General features: G+C 48.8%; 1 protein-coding gene across 5 annotated transcripts in view; it reads left to right on the plus strand.

Moving 5' to 3' along the window:
* LOC106590013 (kelch domain-containing protein 3) overlaps positions 1-22,144 on the plus strand; it is a 91,824-nt gene extending 69,680 nt beyond the window's left edge. For 4 of the 5 annotated variants that reach the window (XM_045710416.1, XM_045710418.1, XM_045710420.1 and 1 more), the window contains 2 exons: positions 11,936-12,014; positions 19,592-22,144. In XM_045710416.1, the coding sequence (XP_045566372.1) occupies positions 11,936-12,014; positions 19,592-19,658 (146 nt within the window). In that variant the 3' untranslated portion in view covers positions 19,659-22,144. Of the gene's footprint in view, positions 1-11,935; positions 12,015-12,515; positions 12,851-19,591 lie in introns of those variants that run through there. The other variant, XM_045710417.1, reaches the window with a different exon arrangement.
* The last annotated feature ends 1,495 nt before the right edge of the window (positions 22,145-23,639 follow it).

Genomic DNA, 23,639 nt, shown 5'->3' on the forward strand with positions numbered 1-23,639 from the left:
TTGATCATATTACTCCAGTGCTAGCCTGTCTACACTGGCTTCCTGTTAAGGCAAGGGCTGATTTCAAGGTTTTACTGCTAACCTACAAAGCATTACATGGGCTTGCTCCTACCTATCGTTCCGATTTGGTCCTACCTCTCTTATCGTCACTCAATGCCTAGGTTTACCTCCACTGTACCCGCACCCCACCATACCCCTGTCTGTACATTATGCCCTGAATCTATTCTACCACACCCAGAAATCTGCTCCTTTTATTCTCTGTCCCCAACGCACTAGACGACCAGTTTTGATAGCCTTTAGCCGTACCCTCATCCTACTCCTCCTCTGTTCCTCGGGTAATGTGGAGGTTAACCCAGGCCCTGTGTGTCACCAGGTGCTCTCATTTGTTGACTTCTTTCACGGTAGAAGCCTTGGTTTCATGCATGTTAATAACATCAGAAGCCTCCTCCCTAAGTTTGTTTTACTCACTGCTTTAGCACACTCCGCCATGTCCTCTGATGTCCTTGCTGTGTCTGAATCCTGGCTTAAGAAGGCCACCAAAATTCTGAGATTTCCATCCCCAACTACAACATTTTGCCAAAGGGGGAGGAGTTGTAATCTACTGCAGAGATAGCCTGCAAAGTTCTGTCATACTTTCCAGGTCTATGCCCAAACAGTTCGAGCTTCTAATGTTAAAAATTAATCTCTCCAGAAATAACTCTCACTGTTGCCGCCTGTTATAGACCCCCCCTCAGCTCCCAGCTGTGCCCTGGACACCATATGTGAATTGATTTCCGGTTCCGACTGAGATGGCTGCCTCGCTTCGCGTTCCTAGGAAACTATGCAGTGTTTTGTTTATTTATGTGTTATTTCTTACATAGTTACCCCAGGAAACATTAGGTTTTATTACATACAGTCGTAGAAACTATTGGATATAAGAGCAATGTCAACTCACCAACATTACGACCAGGAATACGACTTTCCCGAAGCGGATACCCTGTTTGGTCCACCACCCAGGACAATGGATCGGATCCCAGCCGGCGACTCAGAACAACGGTGCCGCAGAAGGGGCAGACGGAGCGGTCTTCTGCTCAGGCTCCGTAGACGGGCATATTGCGCACCACTCCCGAGCATACTGCTCGCCAATGTCCAGTCTCTTGACAACAAGGTAGATGAAATCCGAGCAAGGGTTGCCCCCCTTACCCCAAGCAGACACATCGACGGCCCTGAAAGAACTTCATTTGATGTAAACTGGAAACCACATATCCTGAGACTGCATTAATTGTAGCTGGGGCTTTTAACAACTAATCTGAAAACAAGGCTCCCTAGATTTTATCAGCATATCGAATGCGCGACCCAGGCTGGCAAAACCCTGGATCATTGTTATTCTAACTTCCGCGACGCATATAAAGCCCTCCCCCGCCCTCCTTTCGGCAAATCTGACCACGACTCCATTTTGTTGCTCCCAGCCTATAGACAGAAACTAAAACAGGAAGCGCACGTGCTCAGGTCTGTTCAACGCTGGTCCGACCAATCGGATTCCACGGTTCAAGATTGCTTCGATCACGTGGACTGGAGTCGCAATTCAACAGCTCAGACACGAGAGGTATGTGGCAGTCACAGACTACAAAAGGAAAACCAGCCCCGTCGTGGACCACGATGTCTTGCTCCCAGACCCACATTAACAACTTCTTTGCTCTCTTTGAGGACAATACAGTGCCACTGACACGGCCCACTACCAAATCCTGTGGGCTCTCCTTCACTGCAGCGGACGTGAGTAAAACATTTAAACGTGTTAACCCTCGCAAGGCTGCCGGCCCAGGCGGCATCCCCAGCTGCATCCGTAGAGCATGCGCAGACCAGCTGGCTGGTGTGTTTACGGACATATTCAATCAATCCTTATCCCAGTCTGCTGTTCCCACATGCTTCAAGAGGGTCACCATTGTTCCTGTTCCCAAGAAAGCGAAGGTAACTGAGCTAAATGACTATCACCCCGTAGCACTCACTTCCGTCATCATGAAGTGCTTTGAGAGACTAGTCAAAAACCATATCACCTCCACCTTACCTGACACCCTAGACCCACTCCAATTTGCTTACCGCCCCAATAGGTCCACAGACGACGCAATCACACTGCACACTGCACTAACCCATCTAGACAAGATGAATACCTATGTAAGAATGCTGTTCATCGATTACAGCTCAGCATTTAACACCATAGTACCCTCCAAACTCATCATTAAGCTCGAGACCCTGGGTCTCAACCCCGTTCTGTGCAACTGGGTCCTGGACTTTCTGACGGGCCGCCCCCAGGTGGTGAGGGTAGGAAACAACATCTCCACCCCGCTGATCCTCAACACTGGGGCCCAACAAGGGTGCGTTCTCAGCCCTCTACTGTACTCCCTGTTCACCCATGACTGCGTGGCCATGCACGCCTCCAACTCAATCATCAAGTTTGCAGACGACACAACAGTGGTAGGCTTGATTACCAATAACGACGAGACGGCTTACAGGGTGGAGGTGAGGGCCCTCGGAGTGTGGTGTCAGGAGAAAACCTCTCACTCAATGTCAACAAAACAAAGGAGATGATCGTGGACTTCAGGAAACCGCAGAGGGAGCAGCCCCCTATCTACATTGACGGGACAGTAGTGGAGAAGGTGGAAAGTTGTTCCTGGGCGTACACATCACAGACAAACTGAAATGGTCCACCCACACAGACAGTGTGGTGAAGAAGGTACAACAGCTCCTCTTCAACCTCAGGAGGCTGAAGAAATTTGGCTTGTCACCAAAACACTCACAAACTTTTACAGATGCACAATCGAGAGCATCCTGTCGGGCTGTATCACCGCCTGGTACGGCAACTGCTCCGCCCACAACGGTAAGGCTCTCCAGAGGGTAGTGAGGTCTGCACAACGCATCACTGGGGGCCAACTACCTGCCCTCCAGGACACCTACACCACCCGATGTCACAGGAAGGCCAAAAAGATCATCAAGGACAACAACCACCCAAGCCACTGCCTGTTCACCCCGCTATCATCCAGAAGGCGAGGTCAGTACAGGTGCATCAAAGCTGGGACCGAGAGACTGAAAAACAGCTTCTATCTCAAGGCCATCAGACTGTTAAACAGCCATAACTAACATTGAGTGGCTGCTGCCAACATACTTACTCATCTCTAGCCACTTTAAAAATTCAAAATTGATGTAATAAATGTATCACTAGCCACTTTAAACAATGCCACTTTATATAATGTTTACATACCCTACATTACTCATCTGTACTCATCTGTACTCTATACCATCTACTGCATTTTGCCTATGCCGTTCAGCCATCGCTCATTCGTATATTTTTATGTACATATTCTTATTCATTCCTTTACACTTGTGTGTAAAAGGTATTTGTTGTTATGAAATTGTTAGGTTATATTACTTGTTAGATATTACTGCACTGTCGGAACTAGAAGTGTAGCATTTCGCTACACTCACATTAACACATGCTAACCATGTGTATGTGACAAATACAATTTGATTTGATTTCCCCCCATCTATCTTCAGAGTTAGTTGTGTTAGGTGACCTAAACTAGGATATGCTTATCACCCTGGCCGTCCTACAATCTAAGCTGGATTCCCTCAATCTCACACAAATGATCAAGTAACCCACCAGGTACAACCCTAAATCCGTAAACATGGGCACCCTCATAGATATCATCCTGACCAACTTGCCCTCCAAATACACCTCTGCTGTTTTCAGTCAGGATCTCAGCGATCACTGCCTCATTGCCTGCATCCGTTATGGGTCTGCGGTCAAACAACCACCCCTTGTCACTGTCAAACGCTCCCTAAAACACTTCTGCGAGCAGGCCTTTCTAATCCACCTGGCCCGGATATCCTGGAAGGATATTGACCTCATCCCGTCAGTAGAGGATGCCTGAGGAATTCTACTGAATCAGTCTGAACTCTACCCCCCTCTGACCTTCTACTGAATCAGTCTGAACTCTACCCCCCCCCTCTGACCTTCAACTGAATCAGTCTGAACTCTACCCCCCCTCTGACCTACTGAATCAGTCTGAACTCTACCCCCCTGACCTTCTACTGAATCAGTCTGAACTCTACCCCCCCCTCTGACCTTCTACTGAATCAGTCTGAACTCCCCCCCTCTGACCTTCTACTGAATCAGTCTGAACTCTATCCCCCCCTCTGACCTTCTACTGAATCAGTCTGAACTCTACCCCCCCCCTCTGACCTTCTACTGAATCAGTCTGAACTCCCCCCCCTCTGACCTTCTACTGAATCAGTCTGAACTCTACCCCCCCTCTGACCTTCTACTGAATCAGTCTGAACTCTACCCCCCCTCTGACCTTCTACTGAATCAGTCTGAACTCTACCCCCCCTCTGACCTTCTACTGAATCAGTCTGAACTCTACCCCCCCTCTGACCTTCTACTGAATCAGTCTGAACTCTACCCCCCCGACCTACTGAATCAGTCTGAACTCTATCCCCCCTCTGACCTTCTACTGAATCAGTCTGAACTCTACCCCCCCCTCTGACCTTCTACTGAATCAGTCTGAACTCTACCCCCCCCTCTGACCTTCTACTGAATCAGTCTGAACTCTACCCCCCCCTCTGACCTTCTACTGAATCAGTCTGAACTCTACCCCCCCTCTGACCTTCTACTGAATCAGTCTGAACTCTACCCCCCCTCTGACCTTCTACTGAATCAGTCTGAACTCTACCCCCTCTGACCTTCTACTGAATCAGTCTGAACTCTACCCCCCCTCTGACCTTCTAATGAATCAGTCTGAACTCTACCCCCCCTCTGACCTTCTACTGAATCAGTCTGAACTCTACCCCCCCCTCTGACCTTCTACTGAATCAGTCTGAACTCTACCCCCCCCTCTGACCTTCTACTGAATCAGTCTGAACTCTACCCCCCCTCTGACCTTCTACTGAATCAGTCTGAATTCTACCCCCCTGACCTACTGAATCAGTCTGAACTCTACCCCCCCCTCTGACCTTCTACTGAATCAGTCTGAACTCTACCCCCCCCTCTGACCTTCTACTGAATCAGTCTGAACTCTACCCCCCCTCTGACCTTCTACTGAATCAGTCTGAACTCTACCCCCCTCTGACCTTCTACTGAATCAATCTGAACTATACCCCCCCCTCTGACCTACTGAATCAGTCTGAACTCTACCCCCCTCTGACCTTCTACTGAATCAGTCTGAACTCTACCCCCCCTGACCTTCTACTGAATCAGTCTGAACTCTACCCCCCCTCTGACCTTCTACTGAATCAGTCTGAACTCAACCCCCCTCTGACCTTCTACTGAATCAGTCTGAACTCTACCCCCCCCTCTGACCTTCTACTGAATCAGTCTGAACTCTACCCCCTCTGACCTTCTACTGAATCAGTCTGAACTCAACCCCCCCTCTGACCTTCTACTGAATCAGTCTGAACTCTACCCCCCTGACCTACTGAATCAGTCTGAACTCTACCCCCCCCTGACCTTCTACTGAATCAGTCTGAACTCAACCCCCCCTCTGACCTACTGAATCAGTCTGAACTCTACCCCCCCCTCTGACCTTCTACTGAATCAGTCTGAACTCTACCCCCCTCTGACCTTCTACTGAATCAGTCTGAACTCTACCCCCCCCCCTCTGACCTACTGAATCAGTCTGAACTCTACCCCCCCCTCTGACCTTCTACTGAATCAGTCTGAACTCTACCCCCCCTCTGACCTACTGAATCAGTCTGAACTCTACCCCCCCGACCTACTGAATCAGTCTGAACTCTACCCCCCCCTCTGACCTTCTACTGAATCAGTCTGAACTCTACCCCCCTCTGACCTTCTACTGAATCAGTCTGAACTCTACCCCCCCTCTGACCTTCTACTGAATCAGTCTGAACTCTACCCCCCCTCTGACCTTCTACTGAATCAGTCTGAACTCTACCCCCCCTGACCTACTGAATCAGTCTGAACTCTACCCCCCCTGACCTTCTACTGAGTCAGTCTGAACTCTACCCCCCCTCTGACCTTCTACTGAATCAGTCTGAACTCTACCCCCCCTCTGACCTTCTACTGAATCAGTCTGAACTCTACCCCCCCCTGACCTACTGAATCAGTCTGAACTCTACCCCCCCTCTGACCTACTGAATCAGTCTGAACTCTACCCCCCCTGACCTACTGAATCAGTCTGAACTCTACCCCCCCCTCTGACCTTCTACTGAATCAGTCTGAACTCTACCCCCCCCTCTGACCTACTGAATCAGTCTGAACTCTACCCCCCCCTCTGACCTTCTACTGAATCAGTCTGAACTCTACCCCCCCTCTGACCTACTGAATCAGTCTGAACTCTACCCCCCCCCTCTGACCTTCTACTGAATCAGTCTGAATTCTACCCCCCCTGACCTACTGAATCAGTCTGAACTCTACCCCCCCTCTGACCTTCTACTGAATCAGTCTGAACTCTACCCCCCCCTCTGACCTTCTACTGAATCAGTCTGAACTCTACCCCCCTCTGACCTTCTACTGAATCAGTCTGAACTATACCCCCCCTCTGACCTACTGAATCAGTCTGAACTCTACCCCCCTCTGACCTTCTACTGAATCAGTCTGAACTCTACCCCCCTGACCTTCTACTGAATCAGTCTGAACTCTACCCCCCTCTGACCTTCTACTGAATCAGTCTGAACTCAACCCCCCCTCTGACCTTCTACTGAATCAGTCTGAACTCTACCCCCCCCCCCTCTGACCTTCTACTGAATCAGTCTGAACTCTACCCCCCTCTGACCTTCTACTGAATCAGTCTGAACTCTACCCCCCCTGACCTACTGAATCAGTCTGAACTCTACCCCCCTGACCTTCTACTGAATCAGTCTGAACTCAACCCCCCCTCTGACCTACTGAATCAGTCTGAACTCTACCCCCCCTCTGACCTTCTACTGAATCAGTCTGAACTCTACCCCCCCCTCTGACCTACTGAATCAGTCTGAACTCTACCCCCCCCTCTGACCTACTGAATCAGTCTGAACTCTACCCCCCCTCTGACCTACTGAATCAGTCTGAACTCTACCCCCCCTGACCTACTGAATCAGTCTGAACTCTACCCCCCTCTGACCTTCTACTGAATCAGTCTGAACTATACCCCCCCCTCTGACCTACTGAATCAGTCTGAACTCTACCCCCCCGACCTACTGAATCAGTCTGAACTCTACCCCCCCCCGACCTACTGAATCAGTCTGAACTCTACCCCCCTCTGACCTTCTACTGAATCAGTCTGAACTCTACCCCCCCTCTGACCTTCTACTGAGTCAGTCTGAACTCTACCCCCCCTCTGACCTTCTACTGAATCAGTCTGAACTCTACCCCCCCTCTGACCTTCTACTGAATCAGTCTGAACTCTACCCCCCCTGACCTACTGAATCAGTCTGAACTCTACCCCCCCTGACCTTCTACTGAGTCAGTCTGAACTCTACCCCCCTCTGACCTTCTACTGAATCAGTCTGAACTCTACCCCCCCTGACCTACTGAATCAGTCTGAACTCTACCCCCCTGACCTACTGAATCAGTCTGAACTCTACCCCCCCCTCTGACCTTCTACTGAATCAGTCTGAACTCCCCCCCCCTCTGACCTTCTACTGAATCAGTCTGAACTCTACCCCCCCCTCTGACCTTCTACTGAATCAGTCTGAACTCCCCCCCCTCTGACCTTCTACTGAATCAGTCTGAACTCTACCCCCCTCTGACCTTCTACTGAATCAGTCTGAACTCTACCCCCCCTCTGACCTTCTACTGAATCAGTCTGAACTCTACCCCCCCTCTGACCTTCTACTGAATCAGTCTGAACTCTACCCCCCCCTCTGACCTTCTACTGAATCAGTCTGAACTCTACCCCCCGACCTACTGAATCAGTCTGAACTCTATCCCCCTCTGACCTTCTACTGAATCAGTCTGAACTCTACCCCCCCCTCTGACCTTCTACTGAATCAGTCTGAACTCTACCCCCCCCTCTGACCTTCTACTGAATCAGTCTGAACTCTACCCCCCCTCTGACCTTCTACTGAATCAGTCTGAACTCTACCCCCCCTCTGACCTTCTACTGAATCAGTCTGAACTCTACCCCCCCTCTGACCTTCTACTGAATCAGTCTGAACTCTACCCCCCTCTGACCTTCTACTGAATCAGTCTGAACTCTACCCCCCTCTGACCTTCTAATGAATCAGTCTGAACTCTACCCCCCCTCTGACCTTCTACTGAATCAGTCTGAACTCTACCCCCCCCTCTGACCTTCTACTGAATCAGTCTGAACTCTACCCCCCCCTCTGACCTTCTACTGAATCAGTCTGAACTCTACCCCCCCTCTGACCTTCTACTGAATCAGTCTGAATTCTACCCCCCTGACCTACTGAATCAGTCTGAACTCTACCCCCCCTCTGACCTTCTACTGAATCAGTCTGAACTCTACCCCCCCCCTCTGACCTTCTACTGAATCAGTCTGAACTCTACCCCCCCTCTGACCTTCTACTGAATCAGTCTGAACTCTACCCCCCTCTGACCTTCTACTGAATCAATCTGAACTATACCCCCCCTCTGACCTACTGAATCAGTCTGAACTCTACCCCCCCTCTGACCTTCTACTGAATCAGTCTGAACTCTACCCCCCTGACCTTCTACTGAATCAGTCTGAACTCTACCCCCCCTCTGACCTTCTACTGAATCAGTCTGAACTCAACCCCCCTCTGACCTTCTACTGAATCAGTCTGAACTCTACCCCCCCCTCTGACCTTCTACTGAATCAGTCTGAACTCTACCCCCCTCTGACCTTCTACTGAATCAGTCTGAACTCAACCCCCCCTCTGACCTTCTACTGAATCAGTCTGAACTCTACCCCCCCTGACCTACTGAATCAGTCTGAACTCTACCCCCCCTGACCTTCTACTGAATCAGTCTGAACTCAACCCCCCCTCTGACCTACTGAATCAGTCTGAACTCTACCCCCCCTCTGACCTTCTACTGAATCAGTCTGAACTCTACCCCCCTCTGACCTTCTACTGAATCAGTCTGAACTCTACCCCCCCCCTCTGACCTACTGAATCAGTCTGAACTCTACCCCCCCTCTGACCTTCTACTGAATCAGTCTGAACTCTACCCCCCCTCTGACCTACTGAATCAGTCTGAACTCTACCCCCCCGACCTACTGAATCAGTCTGAACTCTACCCCCCCCTCTGACCTTCTACTGAATCAGTCTGAACTCTACCCCCCTCTGACCTTCTACTGAATCAGTCTGAACTCTACCCCCCCTCTGACCTTCTACTGAATCAGTCTGAACTCTACCCCCCCTCTGACCTTCTACTGAATCAGTCTGAACTCTACCCCCCCTGACCTACTGAATCAGTCTGAACTCTACCCCCCTGACCTTCTACTGAGTCAGTCTGAACTCTACCCCCCCTCTGACCTTCTACTGAATCAGTCTGAACTCTACCCCCCCTCTGACCTTCTACTGAATCAGTCTGAACTCTACCCCCCCCTGACCTACTGAATCAGTCTGAACTCTACCCCCCCTCTGACCTACTGAATCAGTCTGAACTCTACCCCCCTGACCTACTGAATCAGTCTGAACTCTACCCCCCCCCTCTGACCTTCTACTGAATCAGTCTGAACTCTACCCCCCCCTCTGACCTACTGAATCAGTCTGAACTCTACCCCCCCCTCTGACCTTCTACTGAATCAGTCTGAACTCTACCCCCCCCCTCTGACCTACTGAATCAGTCTGAACTCTACCCCCCCCTCTGACCTTCTACTGAATCAGTCTGAATTCTACCCCCCCTGACCTACTGAATCAGTCTGAACTCTACCCCCCCCTCTGACCTTCTACTGAATCAGTCTGAACTCTACCCCCCCCTCTGACCTTCTACTGAATCAGTCTGAACTCTACCCCCCTCTGACCTTCTACTGAATCAGTCTGAACTATACCCCCCCCTCTGACCTACTGAATCAGTCTGAACTCTACCCCCCCTCTGACCTTCTACTGAATCAGTCTGAACTCTACCCCCCTGACCTTCTACTGAATCAGTCTGAACTCTACCCCCCCTCTGACCTTCTACTGAATCAGTCTGAACTCAACCCCCCCTCTGACCTTCTACTGAATCAGTCTGAACTCTACCCCCCCCTCTGACCTTCTACTGAATCAGTCTGAACTCTACCCCCCCTCTGACCTTCTACTGAATCAGTCTGAACTCTACCCCCCCTGACCTACTGAATCAGTCTGAACTCTACCCCCCTGACCTTCTACTGAATCAGTCTGAACTCAACCCCCCCTCTGACCTACTGAATCAGTCTGAACTCTACCCCCCCTCTGACCTTCTACTGAATCAGTCTGAACTCTACCCCCCTCTGACCTTCTACTGAATCAGTCTGAACTCTACCCCCCCCTCTGACCTACTGAATCAGTCTGAACTCTACCCCCCCCTCTGACCTACTGAATCAGTCTGAACTCTACCCCCCCTCTGACCTACTGAATCAGTCTGAACTCTACCCCCCCTGACCTACTGAATCAGTCTGAACTCTACCCCCTCTGACCTTCTACTGAATCAGTCTGAACTATACCCCCCCTCTGACCTACTGAATCAGTCTGAACTCTACCCCCCCCGACCTACTGAATCAGTCTGAACTCTACCCCCCCCGACCTACTGAATCAGTCTGAACTCTACCCCCCTCTGACCTTCTACTGAATCAGTCTGAACTCTACCCCCCTCTGACCTTCTACTGAGTCAGTCTGAACTCTACCCCCCCTCTGACCTTCTACTGAATCAGTCTGAACTCTACCCCCCCTCTGACCTTCTACTGAATCAGTCTGAACTCTACCCCCCCTGACCTACTGAATCAGTCTGAACTCTACCCCCCCTGACCTTCTACTGAGTCAGTCTGAACTCTACCCCCCTCTGACCTTCTACTGAATCAGTCTGAACTCTACCCCCCCTGACCTACTGAATCAGTCTGAACTCTACCCCCCTGACCTACTGAATCAGTCTGAACTCTACCCCCCCTCTGACCTTCTACTGAATCAGTCTGAACTCTACCCCCCTCTGACCTTCTACTGAATCAGTCTGAACTCTACCCCCCCTGACCTACTGAATCAGTCTGAACTCTACCCCCCCTGACCTACTGAATCAGTCTGAACTCTACCCCCCCTCTGACCTTCTACTGAATCAGTCTGAACTCTACCCCCCCTGACCTACTGAATCAGTCTGAACTCTACCCCCCCTGACCTACTGAGTCAGTCTGAACTCTACCCCCCGACCTACTGAATCAGTCTGAACTCTACCCCCCTCTGACCTTCTACTGAATCAGTCTGAACTCTACCCCCCCGACCTACTGAATCAGTCTGAACTCTACCCCCCCTCTGACCTTCTACTGAATCAGTCTGAACTCTACCCCCCTCTGACCTTCTACTGAATCAGTCTGAACTCCCCCCCTCTGACCTTCTACTGAATCAGTCTGAACTCTACCCCCCCCTCTGACCTTCTACTGAATCAGTCTGAACTCTACCCCCCCCTGACCTTCTACTGAATCAGTCTGAACTCTACCCCCCCCTCTGACCTACTGAATCAGTCTGAACTCTACCCCCCCTGACCTTCTACTGAATCAGTCTGAACTCTACCCCCCCTCTGACCTACTGAATCAGTCTGAACTCTACCCCCCCTCTGACCTACTGAATCAGTCTGAACTCTACCCCCCCTCTGACCTTCTACTGAATCAGTCTGAACTCTACCCCCCCCTCTGACCTTCTACTGAATCAAGTCTGAACTCTACCCCCCCCCCTCTGACCTTCTACTGAATATGTTTAATCGCTCAAATAAATTGACTCTCTCTGTGTGTCTTTGTGTGAATGATTATATTAGAGCTATGATACCTCCTGTGACTCATCATGTTAAAGGTGTTTATGTCTTCTCCTGTACCAGGTCCTAATCTGAAGACATTATGCAAGCTAGCTGTTATTAACTACAGTCTTGACCAGGGTGGTCTACCACACGACATCAGGTAATTCTTCCTTCTCTTTCCTACGCTTCTTCCTTTTGTCCTCCTCTCTTCTCTTTCCTTCCTTTCCTTTTATCCTCCTTTTCACTCTTCCTCTTTCCCCTCTTCCTCCTCTTATCTCCTATTCCTCATGAAACCAGACATATTGTCTCTTCTCCTCTCCTTCTCTCCTCTTCTCGCCATCTCTCTTCTTCTCTCATCTCTTCTTCTCCTCTCATCTCTGTTCTCTTTCTTCATCTCCTCATATCTCTTCTCTCCAGTTCATCGCTCCATATATCTTCTTCTCCTCTTCATCACTCCATATCTCTTCTTCTTATTTCATCTCTTCTCTTTTCCTTTTCTCTTCTCTCTTCTTCCCCCAACCGGTACTCGTGTGTTATTTTATCACAGCTTTATATTCTTGTTACTATAGCACAGCCTTGCCAGTGTCTCGTCCGATAATGTGGTCATCGTTTTATATTCCACTCTCTAATACTACTGTTCTGATAATGGTCTGCATGCCAGCTGCTACCACTACTACTAATGTTCTGATAATGTTCTGCATGTCAGCTGCTACCACTACTACTAATGTTCTGATAATGTTCTGCATGTCAGCTGCCACCACTACTACTAATGTTCTGATAATGTACTGCATGCCAGCTGCTACCACTACCACTAATGTTCTGATAATGTTCTACATGTCAGCTGCTACCACTACTACTAATGTTCTGATAATTTTCTGATAATGTTCTGCATGTCAGCTGCTACCACTACTACTAATGTTCTGATAATGTTCTGCATGCCAGCTGCTACCACTACTACTAATGTTCTAATAATGTTCTGCATGCCAACTGCTACCACTACCACTAATGTTCTGATAATGTTCTGCATGTCAGCTGCTACCACTACTACTAATGTTCTGATAATGTTCTACATGTCAGCTGCTACCACTACTACTAATGTTCTGCATGTCAGCTGCTACCACTACTACTAATGTTCTGATAATGTTCTGATAATGTTCTGCATGTCAGCTGCTACCACTACTACTAATGTTCTGATAATGTTCTACATGTCAGCTGCTACCACTACTACTAATGTTCTGATAATGTTCTGATAATGTTCTGCATGTCAGCTGCTACCACTACTACTAATGTTCTGATAATGTTCTGCATGTCAGCTGCTACCACAACTACTAATGTTCTGATAATGTTCTGCAATTCAGCTGCTACCACTACTAATGTTCTGATAATGTTCTGCATATCAGCTGCTAACACTACTACTAATGTTCTGATAATGTTCTGATAATGTTCTGCGTGTCACTACTACTAATGTTCTGATAATGTTCTGCATTTCAGCTGCTACCACTACTACTAATGTTCTGATAATGTTCTGCATGCCAGCTGCTACCACTACTACTAATGTTCTGATAATGTTCTGATAATGTTCTGCATGTCAGCTGCTACCACTACTACTAATGTTCTGATAATGTTCTGCATGCCAGCTGCTACCACTACTACTAATGTTCTGATAATGTTCTGCATGCCAGCTGCTACCACTACTACTAATGTTCTAATAATGTTCTGCATGCCAACTGCTACCACTACTACTAATGTTCTGATAATGTTAAGCATGCCAGCTGCTACCACTACTACTAATGTTCTGATAATGTTAAGCATGCCAGCTGCTACCACTACCACTAATGTTCTGATAATGTTCTGCATGTCATCTGCTACCACTACTACTAATGTTCTGATAATGTTCTGCATGTCATCTGCTACCACTACTACTAATGTTCTGATAATGTTCTGCATGCCAGCTGCTACCACTACTACTAATGTTCTAATAATGTTCTGCATGCCAACTGCTACCACTACCACTAATGTTCTGATAATGTTCTGCATGTCAGCTGCTACCACTACTACTAATGTTCTGATAATGTTCTACATGTCAGCTGCTACCACTACTACTAATGTTCTGCATGTCAGCTGCTACCACTACTACTAATGTTCTGATAATGTTCTGATAATGTTCTGCATGTCAGCTGCTACCACTACTACTAATGTTCTCATAATGTTCTACATGTCAGCTGCTACCACTACTACTAATGTTCTGATAATGTTCTGATAATGTTCTACATGTCAGCTGCTACCACTACTACTAATGTTCTGATAATGTTCTGATAATGTTCTACATGTCAGCTGCTACCACAACTACTAATGTTCTGATAATGTTCTGCATGGCAGCTGCTACCACTACTAATGTTCTGATAATGTTCTGATAATGTTCTGCATTTCAGCTGCTACCACTACTACTAATGTTCTGATAATGTTCTGATAATGTTCTGCGTGTCACTACTACTAATGTTCTGATAATGTTCTGCATTTCAGCTGCCACCACTACCACTAATATTCTGATAATGTTCTGATAATGTTCTGCATGTCAGCTGCTACCACTACTACTAATGTTCTGATAATGTTCTGCATATCAGCTGCTACCACTACTACTAATGTTCTGATAATGTTCTGCATGCCAGCTGCTACCACTACTACTAATGTTCTGATAATGTTCTGCATGCCAGCTGCTACCACTACTACTAATGTTCTGATAATGTTCTGCATGCCAGCTGCTACCACTACTACTAATGTTCTGATAATGTTCTGCATGCCAGCTGCTACCACTACTACTAATGTTCTGATAATGTTCTGCATTTCAGCTGCTACCACTACTACTAATGTTCTGATGATGTTCTACATGTCAGCTGCTACCACTACTGCTAATGTTCTGATAATGTTCTGCATGTCACTACTACTAATGTTCTGATAATGTTCTACATGTCAGCTGCTACCACTACTACTAATGTTCTGATAATGTTCTGATAATGTTCTACATGTCAGCTGCTACCACTACTACTAATGTTCTGATAATGTTCTGTATGTCAGCTGCTACCACTACTACTAATGTTCTGATAATGTTCTGTATGTCAGCTGCTACCACTACTAATGTTCTGATAATGTTCTGCATGTCATATGATACCACTAATACTACTGTTCTGATAATGTTCTGCATGCCAGCTGCTACCACTACTACTAATGTTCTGATAATGTTCTGATAATGTTCTGCATGCCAGCTGCTACCACCACTACTAATGTTCTGATAATGTTCTGATATTGTTCTGCATGCCAGCTGCTACCACTACTACTACTAATGTTCTGATAATGTTCTGCATGGCAGCTGCTTCCACTACCACTAATGTTCTGATAATGTTCTGATAATGTTCTGCATGCCAGCTGCTACCACTACTAGTAATGTTCTGATAATGTTATGCATGCCAGCTGCTACCACTACTACTAATGTTCTGATAATGTTCTGCATGGCAGCTGCTACCACTACTAGTAATGTTCTGATAATGTTCTGATAATGCTCTGCATGCCAGCTGCTTCCACTACCACTAATGTTCTGATAATGTTCTGCATGCCAGCTGCTACAACTACTACTACTGTTCTGATAATGTTCTGCATGCCAGCTGCTACCACTACTACTAATGTTCTGATAATGTTCTGATAATGTTCTGCATGGCAGCTGCTACCACTACTACTAATGTTCTGATAATGTTCTGCATGTCAGCTGCTACCACTACTACTAATGTTCTGATAATGTTCTGCATGTCAGCTGTTACCACTACTACTAATGTTCTGATAATGTTCTGCATGTCATCTGTTACCACTACTACTAATGTTCTGATAATGTTCTGCATGGCAGCTGTTACCACTACTACTAATGTTCTGATAATGTTCTGCATGTCATCTGTTACCACTACTACTAATGTTCTGATAATGTTCTGCATGGCAGCTGTTACCACTACTACTAATGTTCTGATAATGTTCTGCATGGCAGCTGTTACCACTACTACTAATGTTCTGATAATGTTCTGCATGTCATCTGTTACCACTACTACTAATGTTCTGATAATGTTCTGCATGGCAGCTGTTACCACTACTACTAATGTTCTGATAATGTTCTGCATGTCATCTGTTACCACTACTACTAATGTTCTGATAATGTTCTGCATGGCAGCTGTTACCACTACTACTAATGTTCTGATAATGTTCTGCATGGCAGCTGTTACCACTACTACTAATGTTCTGATAATGTTCTGCATGTCATCTGTTACCACTACCACTAATGTTCTGATAATGTTCTGCATGGCAGCTGTTACCACTACTACTAATGTTCTGATAATGTTCTGCATGGCAGCTGTTACCACTACTACTAATGTTCTGATAATGTTCTGCATGGCAGCTGTTACCACTACTACTAATGTTCTGATAATGTTCTACATGTCAGCTGCTACCACTACTACTAATGTTCTGATAATGTTAAGCATGCCAGCTGCTACCACTACTACTAATGTTCTGATAATGTTCTGCATGTCATCTGCTACCACTACTACTAATGTTCTGATAATGTTCTGCATGTCATCTGCTACCACTACTACTAATGTTCTAATCATCATTCTCCCTCTAGTCTCCATCATTCTCCCTCTCTAACCCTCAGTCCCTCTAGTCTCCATCATTCTCCCTCTCTAACCCTCAGTCCCTCTAGTCTCTATCATTCTCCCTCTCTAACCCTCAGTCCCTCTAGTCTCCATCATTCTCCCTCTCTAACCCTCAGTCCCTCTAGTCTCTATCATTCTCCCTCTAACCCTCAGTCCCTCTAGTCTCTATCATTCTCCCTCTCTAACCCTCAGTCCCTCTAGTCTCCATCATTCTCCCTCTCTAACCCTCAGTCCCTCTAGTCTCTATCATTCTCCCTCTCTAACCCTCAGTCCCTCTAGTCTCCATCATTCTCCCTCTAACCCTCAGTCCCTCTAGTCTCCATCATTCTCCCTCTAACCCTCAGTCCCTCTAGTCTCCATCATTCTCCCTCTAACCCTCAGTCCCTCTAGTCTCTATCATTCTCCCTCTCTAACCCTCAATCCCTCTAGTCTCCATCATTCTCCCTCTCTAACCCTCAGTCCCTCTAGTCTCTATCATTCTCCCTCTAACCCTCAGTCCCTCTAGTCTCCATCATTCTCCCTCTAACCCTCAGTCCCTCTAGTCTCCATCATTCTCCCTCTCTAACCCTCAGTCCCTCTAGTCTCTATCATTCTCCCTCTAACCCTCAGTCCCTCTAGTCTCCATCATTCTCCCTCTAACCCTCAGTCCCTCTAGTCTCCATCATTCTCCCTCTCTAACCCTCAGTCCCTCTAGTCTCTATCATTCTCCCTCTAACCCTCAGTCCCTCTAGTCTCCATCATTCTCCCTCTAACCCTCAGTCCCTCTAGTCTCCATCATTCTCCCTCTCTAACCCTCAATCCCTCTAGTCTCTATCAGTCACCCTCTCTAACCCTCAATCCCTCTAGTCTCTATCATTCTCCCTCTAACCCTCAATCCCTCTAGTCTCCATCATTCTCCCTCTCTAACCCTCAGTCCCTCTAGTCTCCATCATTCTCCCTCTCTAACCCTCAGTCCCTCTAGTCTCCATCATTCTCCCTCTAACCCTCAGTCCCTCTAGTCTCCATCATTCTCCCTCTAACCCTCAGTCCCTCTAGTCTCCCTTTGTGACCCTCCCTGGCCATCAGTCTCCATCAGCGTCCCTCCCTGGCCATCAGTCTCCATCAGCGTCCCTCCCTGGCCATCAGTCTCCATCAGCGTCCCTCCCTGGCCATCAGTCTCCATCAGCGTCCCTCCCTGGCCATCAGTCTCCATCAGCGTCCCTCCCTGGCCATCAGTCTCCCTTTGTGACCCTCCCTGGCCATCAGTCTCCATCAGCGTCCCTCCCTGGCCATCAGTCTCCATCAGCGTCCCTCCCTGGCCATCAGTCTCCATCAGCGTCCCTCCCTGGCCATCAGTCTCCATCAGCGTCCCTCCCTGGCCATCAGTCTCCATCAGCGTCCCTCCCTGGCCATCAGTCTCCATCAGCGTCCCTCCCTGGCCATCAGTCTCCATCAGCGTCCCTCCCTGGCCATCAGTCTCCATCAGCGTCCCTCCCTGTTCATCAGTCTCCATCAGCGTCCCTCCCTGGCCATCAGTCTCCATCAGCGTCCCTCCCTGGCCATCAGTCTCCATCAGCGTCCCTCCCTGGCCATCAGTCTCCCTTTGTGACCCTCCCTGGCCATCAGTCTCCATCAGCGTCCCTCCCTGGCCATCAGTCTCCATCAGCGTCCCTCCCTGGCCATCAGTCTCCATCAGCGTCCCTCCCTGGCCATCAGTCTCCATCAGCGTCCCTCCCTGGCCCTCAGCCCCTATAGTGTCGTCTTCGTCGTCAGCCTGCTCTCTGCTTCTCATGTTTCAACCTCCTTCCCTGGTCCTTACCCTCAGCCATACAACAGGACTCTCAGCCATAAAGCAGGCCCCTCAGCCTAAAACGCTCCCTCCCTGGTCCTAACCCTCAGCCTAAAACACTCCCTCCCTGGTCCTAACCCTCAGCCTAAAACGCTCCCTCCCTGGTCCTAACCCTCAGCCTGAAACGCTCCCTAACTGGTCCTAACCCTCAGCCTGAAACGCTCCCTCCCTGGTCCTAACCTTCAGCCTAAAACACTCCCTCCCTGGTCCTAACCCTCAGCCTGAAACGCTCCCTCCCTGGTCCTAACCCTCAGCCTAAAACGCTCCCTCCCTGGTCCTAACCCTCAGCCTAAAACGCTCCCTCCCTGGTCCTCACCCTCAGTCCTACAGCAGGACCCTCAGCCTAAAACGCTCCCTCCCTGGTCCTAACCTTCAGCCTAAAACACTCCCTCCCTGGTCCTAACCCTCAGCCTGAAACGCTCCCTCCCTGGTCCTAACCCTCAGCCTAAAACGCTCCCTCCCTGGTCCTAACCCTCAGCCTGAAACGCTCCCTCCCTGGTCCTAACCCTCAGCCTAAAACGCTCCCTCCCTCGTCCTAACCCTCAGCCTAAAACGCTCCCTCCCTGGTCCTAACCCTCAGCCTAAAACGCTCCCTCCCTCGTCCTAACCCTCAGCCTAAAACGCTCCCTCCCTCGTCCTAACCCTCAGCCTAAAACGCTCCCTCCCTGGTCCTAACCCTCAGCCTAAAACGCTCCCTCCCTCGTCCTAACCCTCAGCCTAAAACGCTCCCTCCCTCGTCCTAACCCTCAGCCTAAAACGCTCCCTCCCTCGTCCTAACCCTCAGCCTGAAACGCTCCCTCCCTGGTCCTAACCCTCAGCCTAAAACGCTCCCTCCCTGGTCCTAACCCTCAACCTAAAACGCTCCCTCCCTGGTCCTCACCCTCAGTCCTACAGCAGGACCCTCAGCCTAAAACGCTCCCTCCCTGGTCCTAACCTTCAGCCTAAAACACTCCCTCCCTGGTCCTAACCCTCAGCCTAAAACGCTCCCTCCCTGGTCCTCACCCTCAGTCCTACAGCAGGACCCTCAGCCTAAAACGCTCCCTCCCTGGTCCTAACCCTCAGCCTGAAACGCTCCCTCCTTGGTCCTAACCCTCAGCCTAAAACGCTCCCTCCCTGGTCCTAACCCTCAACCTAAAACGCTCCCTCCCTGGTCCTAACCCTCAGTCCGACAGCAGGACCCTCGGCCTGTGTCTTTAACTGTCACTGTCTCTGTTTTAGGTGGGAGCTGAACGCCATGACCACCAACAGTAACATCAGCAGACCCATCTTCTCCTCTCACGGCTAAACTGACCCAGAACACCAGGGCTGAACTGACCCAGAACACCAGGGCTGAACTGACCCAGAACACCAGGGCTGAACTGACCCAGAACACCAGGGCTGAACTGACCCAGAACACCAGGGCTGAACTGACCCAGAACACCAGGGCTGAACTGACCCAGAACACCAGGGCTGAACTGACCCAGAACACCAGGGCTGAACTGACCCAGAACTACCACAGTACCAGAACACCAGGGCTGAACTGACCCAGAACACCAGGGCTGAACTGACCCAGAAGCTAGCTGGGCTCTCATTGGACCAGAAGATGATCTGCCATCTGAGCTGGCCTTTGACCCGACTAGAACCTGGCAGAGAACTCTACGATCTGGCCGTAGCCAACAGCACAGAGCTCCAGCAGTCTCAGGGCTGACTCCAACAGAACCTTAACGCTCTGAAGTCCTGTCAGTAAAACCACGTTTCTCTTAGTTCTACATCAGAACCTGTCTGGTTGTCCTAGGTCTGGTTCTCCACCTGCCAACGCTGTTTGAAATGACTGGACCTGTAGACCTGGAGGCTGTCTGCCTGTCTGTTTTTACAGTAACATTTTGATCTGGTCTGGTTTGGAGTTTTCTTCTCCCTTGGTTTGTCTATCGCTCTCTCTCTCTCTTTCTTTCTCTCTATCGCTCTCGCTTCTCTTGTTGTCCTCCCTGGACACTATCAGGAGGGGGTTCTACTGGTGCATTAGTATCTGGGTTTGTGTTGCTCTATTACTCACAACTCACTGTGAATCACCTTGATTGTTTTACCAGTATTACGACAAGCAGAACATATTCTTCACTCAACACGGATTTCTCTTTTTTTGAAAGAGTTGCAGAAGTGAATGCTGACATTTAGTTTTCTCATCGGGGAAGGGACAGAAGTTCTGAACTCCAAATGTCCTGAGTGGATAACTAACCTCTCTTCTCTGTGTGGAAGTGGAGGACGTGTCATCAGCCTCTAGAATGCATCTGTCACAGCCAACCACCATAGAGCGCCGTACGGCTGTGCTGCTCACTGCTTCCAGCTGACTCTAGAAGTTAGAATTAGCTTAACAAAGTTAAACGTTCCATTCATCTCCTGGTTGGTCTTTAACTGTCATTCATGCAACAGATTTTGGACCCACCACAGGGAGCCTGCCTGTTGAACCAACCTAGAATACAACAGGTCCATTGGGTGTAGAGGAGAGTACTATAGTACTATACTATTAGGGTACTATATGACACTACTAGGGTGCTATAGTATTATACTACTGGAGTACCCTAGTAGTACAGTAGTAGTGTATTAGTACAGTACCCTAGTAGTAGTATAGTATGATAGTACCCTAATAGTACAGTAGTAGTGTAGTACTACAGTACCCTAGTAGCAGTATATTATGATAGTACCCTAGTAATACAGTAGTAGTACAATACTATACTATGACTAGGGTACTGTAGTAATAGACTACTACTGTACTACTAGGGTACTATACTACTGTACTACTAGTATACTATACTACTACAATACTAGGGTACTATCGTACTATACTAGAAACAGCTGTCCTACACTAGACCTTCCTGACATTAGCCATCTATTTTAGCCCAGGCAGAAGAACAGCTATTTAATTAACCCCTAGTTGCTTCCCTGCAGATCGACATGCATACCTTCATCCCTACTGATCAACCTGCATACCTTCAGCCCTGCTGATCGACATGCATACCTTCATCCCTACTGATCAACCTGCATACCTTCAGCCCTACTGATCAACCTGCATACCTTCAGCCCTACTGATCAACATGCATACCTTCAGCCCTACTGATCAACATGCATACCTTCATCCCTACTGATCAACCTGCATACCTTCAGCCCTACTGATCAACATGCATACCTTCAGCCCTACTGATCAACATGCATACCTTCAGCCCTACTGATCAACATGCATACCTTCAGCCCTACTGATCAACATGCATACCTTCAGCCCTACTGATCAATCTGCATACCTTCAGCCCTACTGATCAACATGCATAACTTCAGCCCCTACTGATCAACATGCATACCTTCAGCCCCTACTGATCAACATGCATACCTTCAGCCCTACTGATCAACATGCATACCTTCAGCCCTACTGATCAACATGCATACCTTCAGCCCCTACTGATCAATATGCATACCTTCAGCCCTACTGATCAACATGCATACCTTCAGCCCTACTGATCAACATGCATACCTTCAGCCCTACTGATCAACATGCATACCTTCAGCCCTACTGATCAACCTGCATACCTTCAGCCCTACTGATCAACCTGCATACCTTCAGCCCTACTGATCAACATGCATACCTTCAGCCCCTACTGATCAACATGCATACCTTCAGCCCTATTGATCAACCTGCATACCTTCAGCCCTACTGATCAACATGCACACCTTCAGCCCTATTGATCAACATGCATACCTTCAGCCCTACTGATCAACATGCATACCTTCAGCCCTACTGATCAACATGCATATCTTCAGCCCTACTGATCAACCTGCATACCTTCATCCCTACTGATCAACATGCATACCTTCAGCCCCTACTGATTAACATGCATACCTTCAGCCCTACTGATCAATCTGCATACCTTCAGCCCCTACTGATCAACATGCATATCTTCAGCCCCTACTGATCAATATGCATACCTTCAGCCCTTACTGATCAACATGCATACCTTCAGCCCTACTGATCAACCTGCATACCTTCAGCCCCTACTGATCAACATGCATACCTTCAGCCCCTACTGATCAATATGCATACCTTCAGCCCCTACTGATCAACATGCATACCTTCATCCCTACTGATCAACATGCATACCTTCAGCCCCTACTGATCAACCTGCATACCTTCAGCCCTACTGATCAACCTGCATACCTTCAGCCCTACTGATCAACATGCATACCTTCAGCCCTACTGATCAACATGCATATCTTCAGCCCTACTGATCAACATGCATACCTTCATCCCTACTGATCAACATGCATACCTTCAGCCCTACTGATCAACATGCATATCTTCAGCCCTACTGATCAACCTGCATACCTTCATCCCTACTGATCAACATGCATACCTTCAGCCCCTACTGATTAACATGCATACCTTCAGCCCTACTGATCAATCTGCGAAGGAGGTGGGATATTCTATTCTGTTCCTGTTTATTTTTCTGTGCCAAATATAGTTAGGTTTCATGCTACAGCTAACCCTAATGACAGCTAACCCTAATGGTTTCATGCTACAGCTAACCCTAATGACAGCTAACCCTAATGGCCAATGGATGAGGACTAAAGCTAGCATAGAAATGGACTGCAGATAGACAAAAACAGAGAGTTGAGCTAGGGCAGGTCATCCTCCACCCTACCTGACTACCCTCCACCCTACCTGGCCACCCTCCACCCTACCTGGCCACCCTCCACCCTACCTGACCACCCTCCACCCTACCTGACCACCCTACCTGACTACCCTCCACCCTACCTGACCACCCTACCTGACCACCCTCCACCCTACCTGACCACCCTACCTGGCCACCCTCCACCCTACCTGACCACCCTACCTGACTACCCTCCACCCTACCTGGCCAACCTCCAACCTACCTGGCCACCCTCCACCCTACCTGGCCACCCTCCACCCTACTTGACCACCCTCCACCCTACCTGACCACCCTACCTGACTACCCTCCACTCTACCTGACCACCCTACCTGACCACCCTCCACCCTACCTGGCCACCCTCCACCCTATCTGACCACCCTACCTGACTACCCTCCACCCTACCTGACCACCCTACCTGACCACCCTCCACCCTACCTGGCCACCCTACCTGACCACCCTACCTGACCACCCTACCTGACTACCCTCCACCCTACCTGACCACCCTACCTGACCACCCTACCTGGCCACCCTCCACCCTACCTGGCCACCCTCCACCCTACCTGGCCACCCTACCCGACTACCCTCCACCCTAC

This window comes from Salmo salar, chromosome ssa28 (assembly GCF_905237065.1).
Source record: "Salmo salar chromosome ssa28, Ssal_v3.1, whole genome shotgun sequence".
Lineage (NCBI taxonomy): Eukaryota > Metazoa > Chordata > Actinopteri > Salmoniformes > Salmonidae > Salmo > Salmo salar.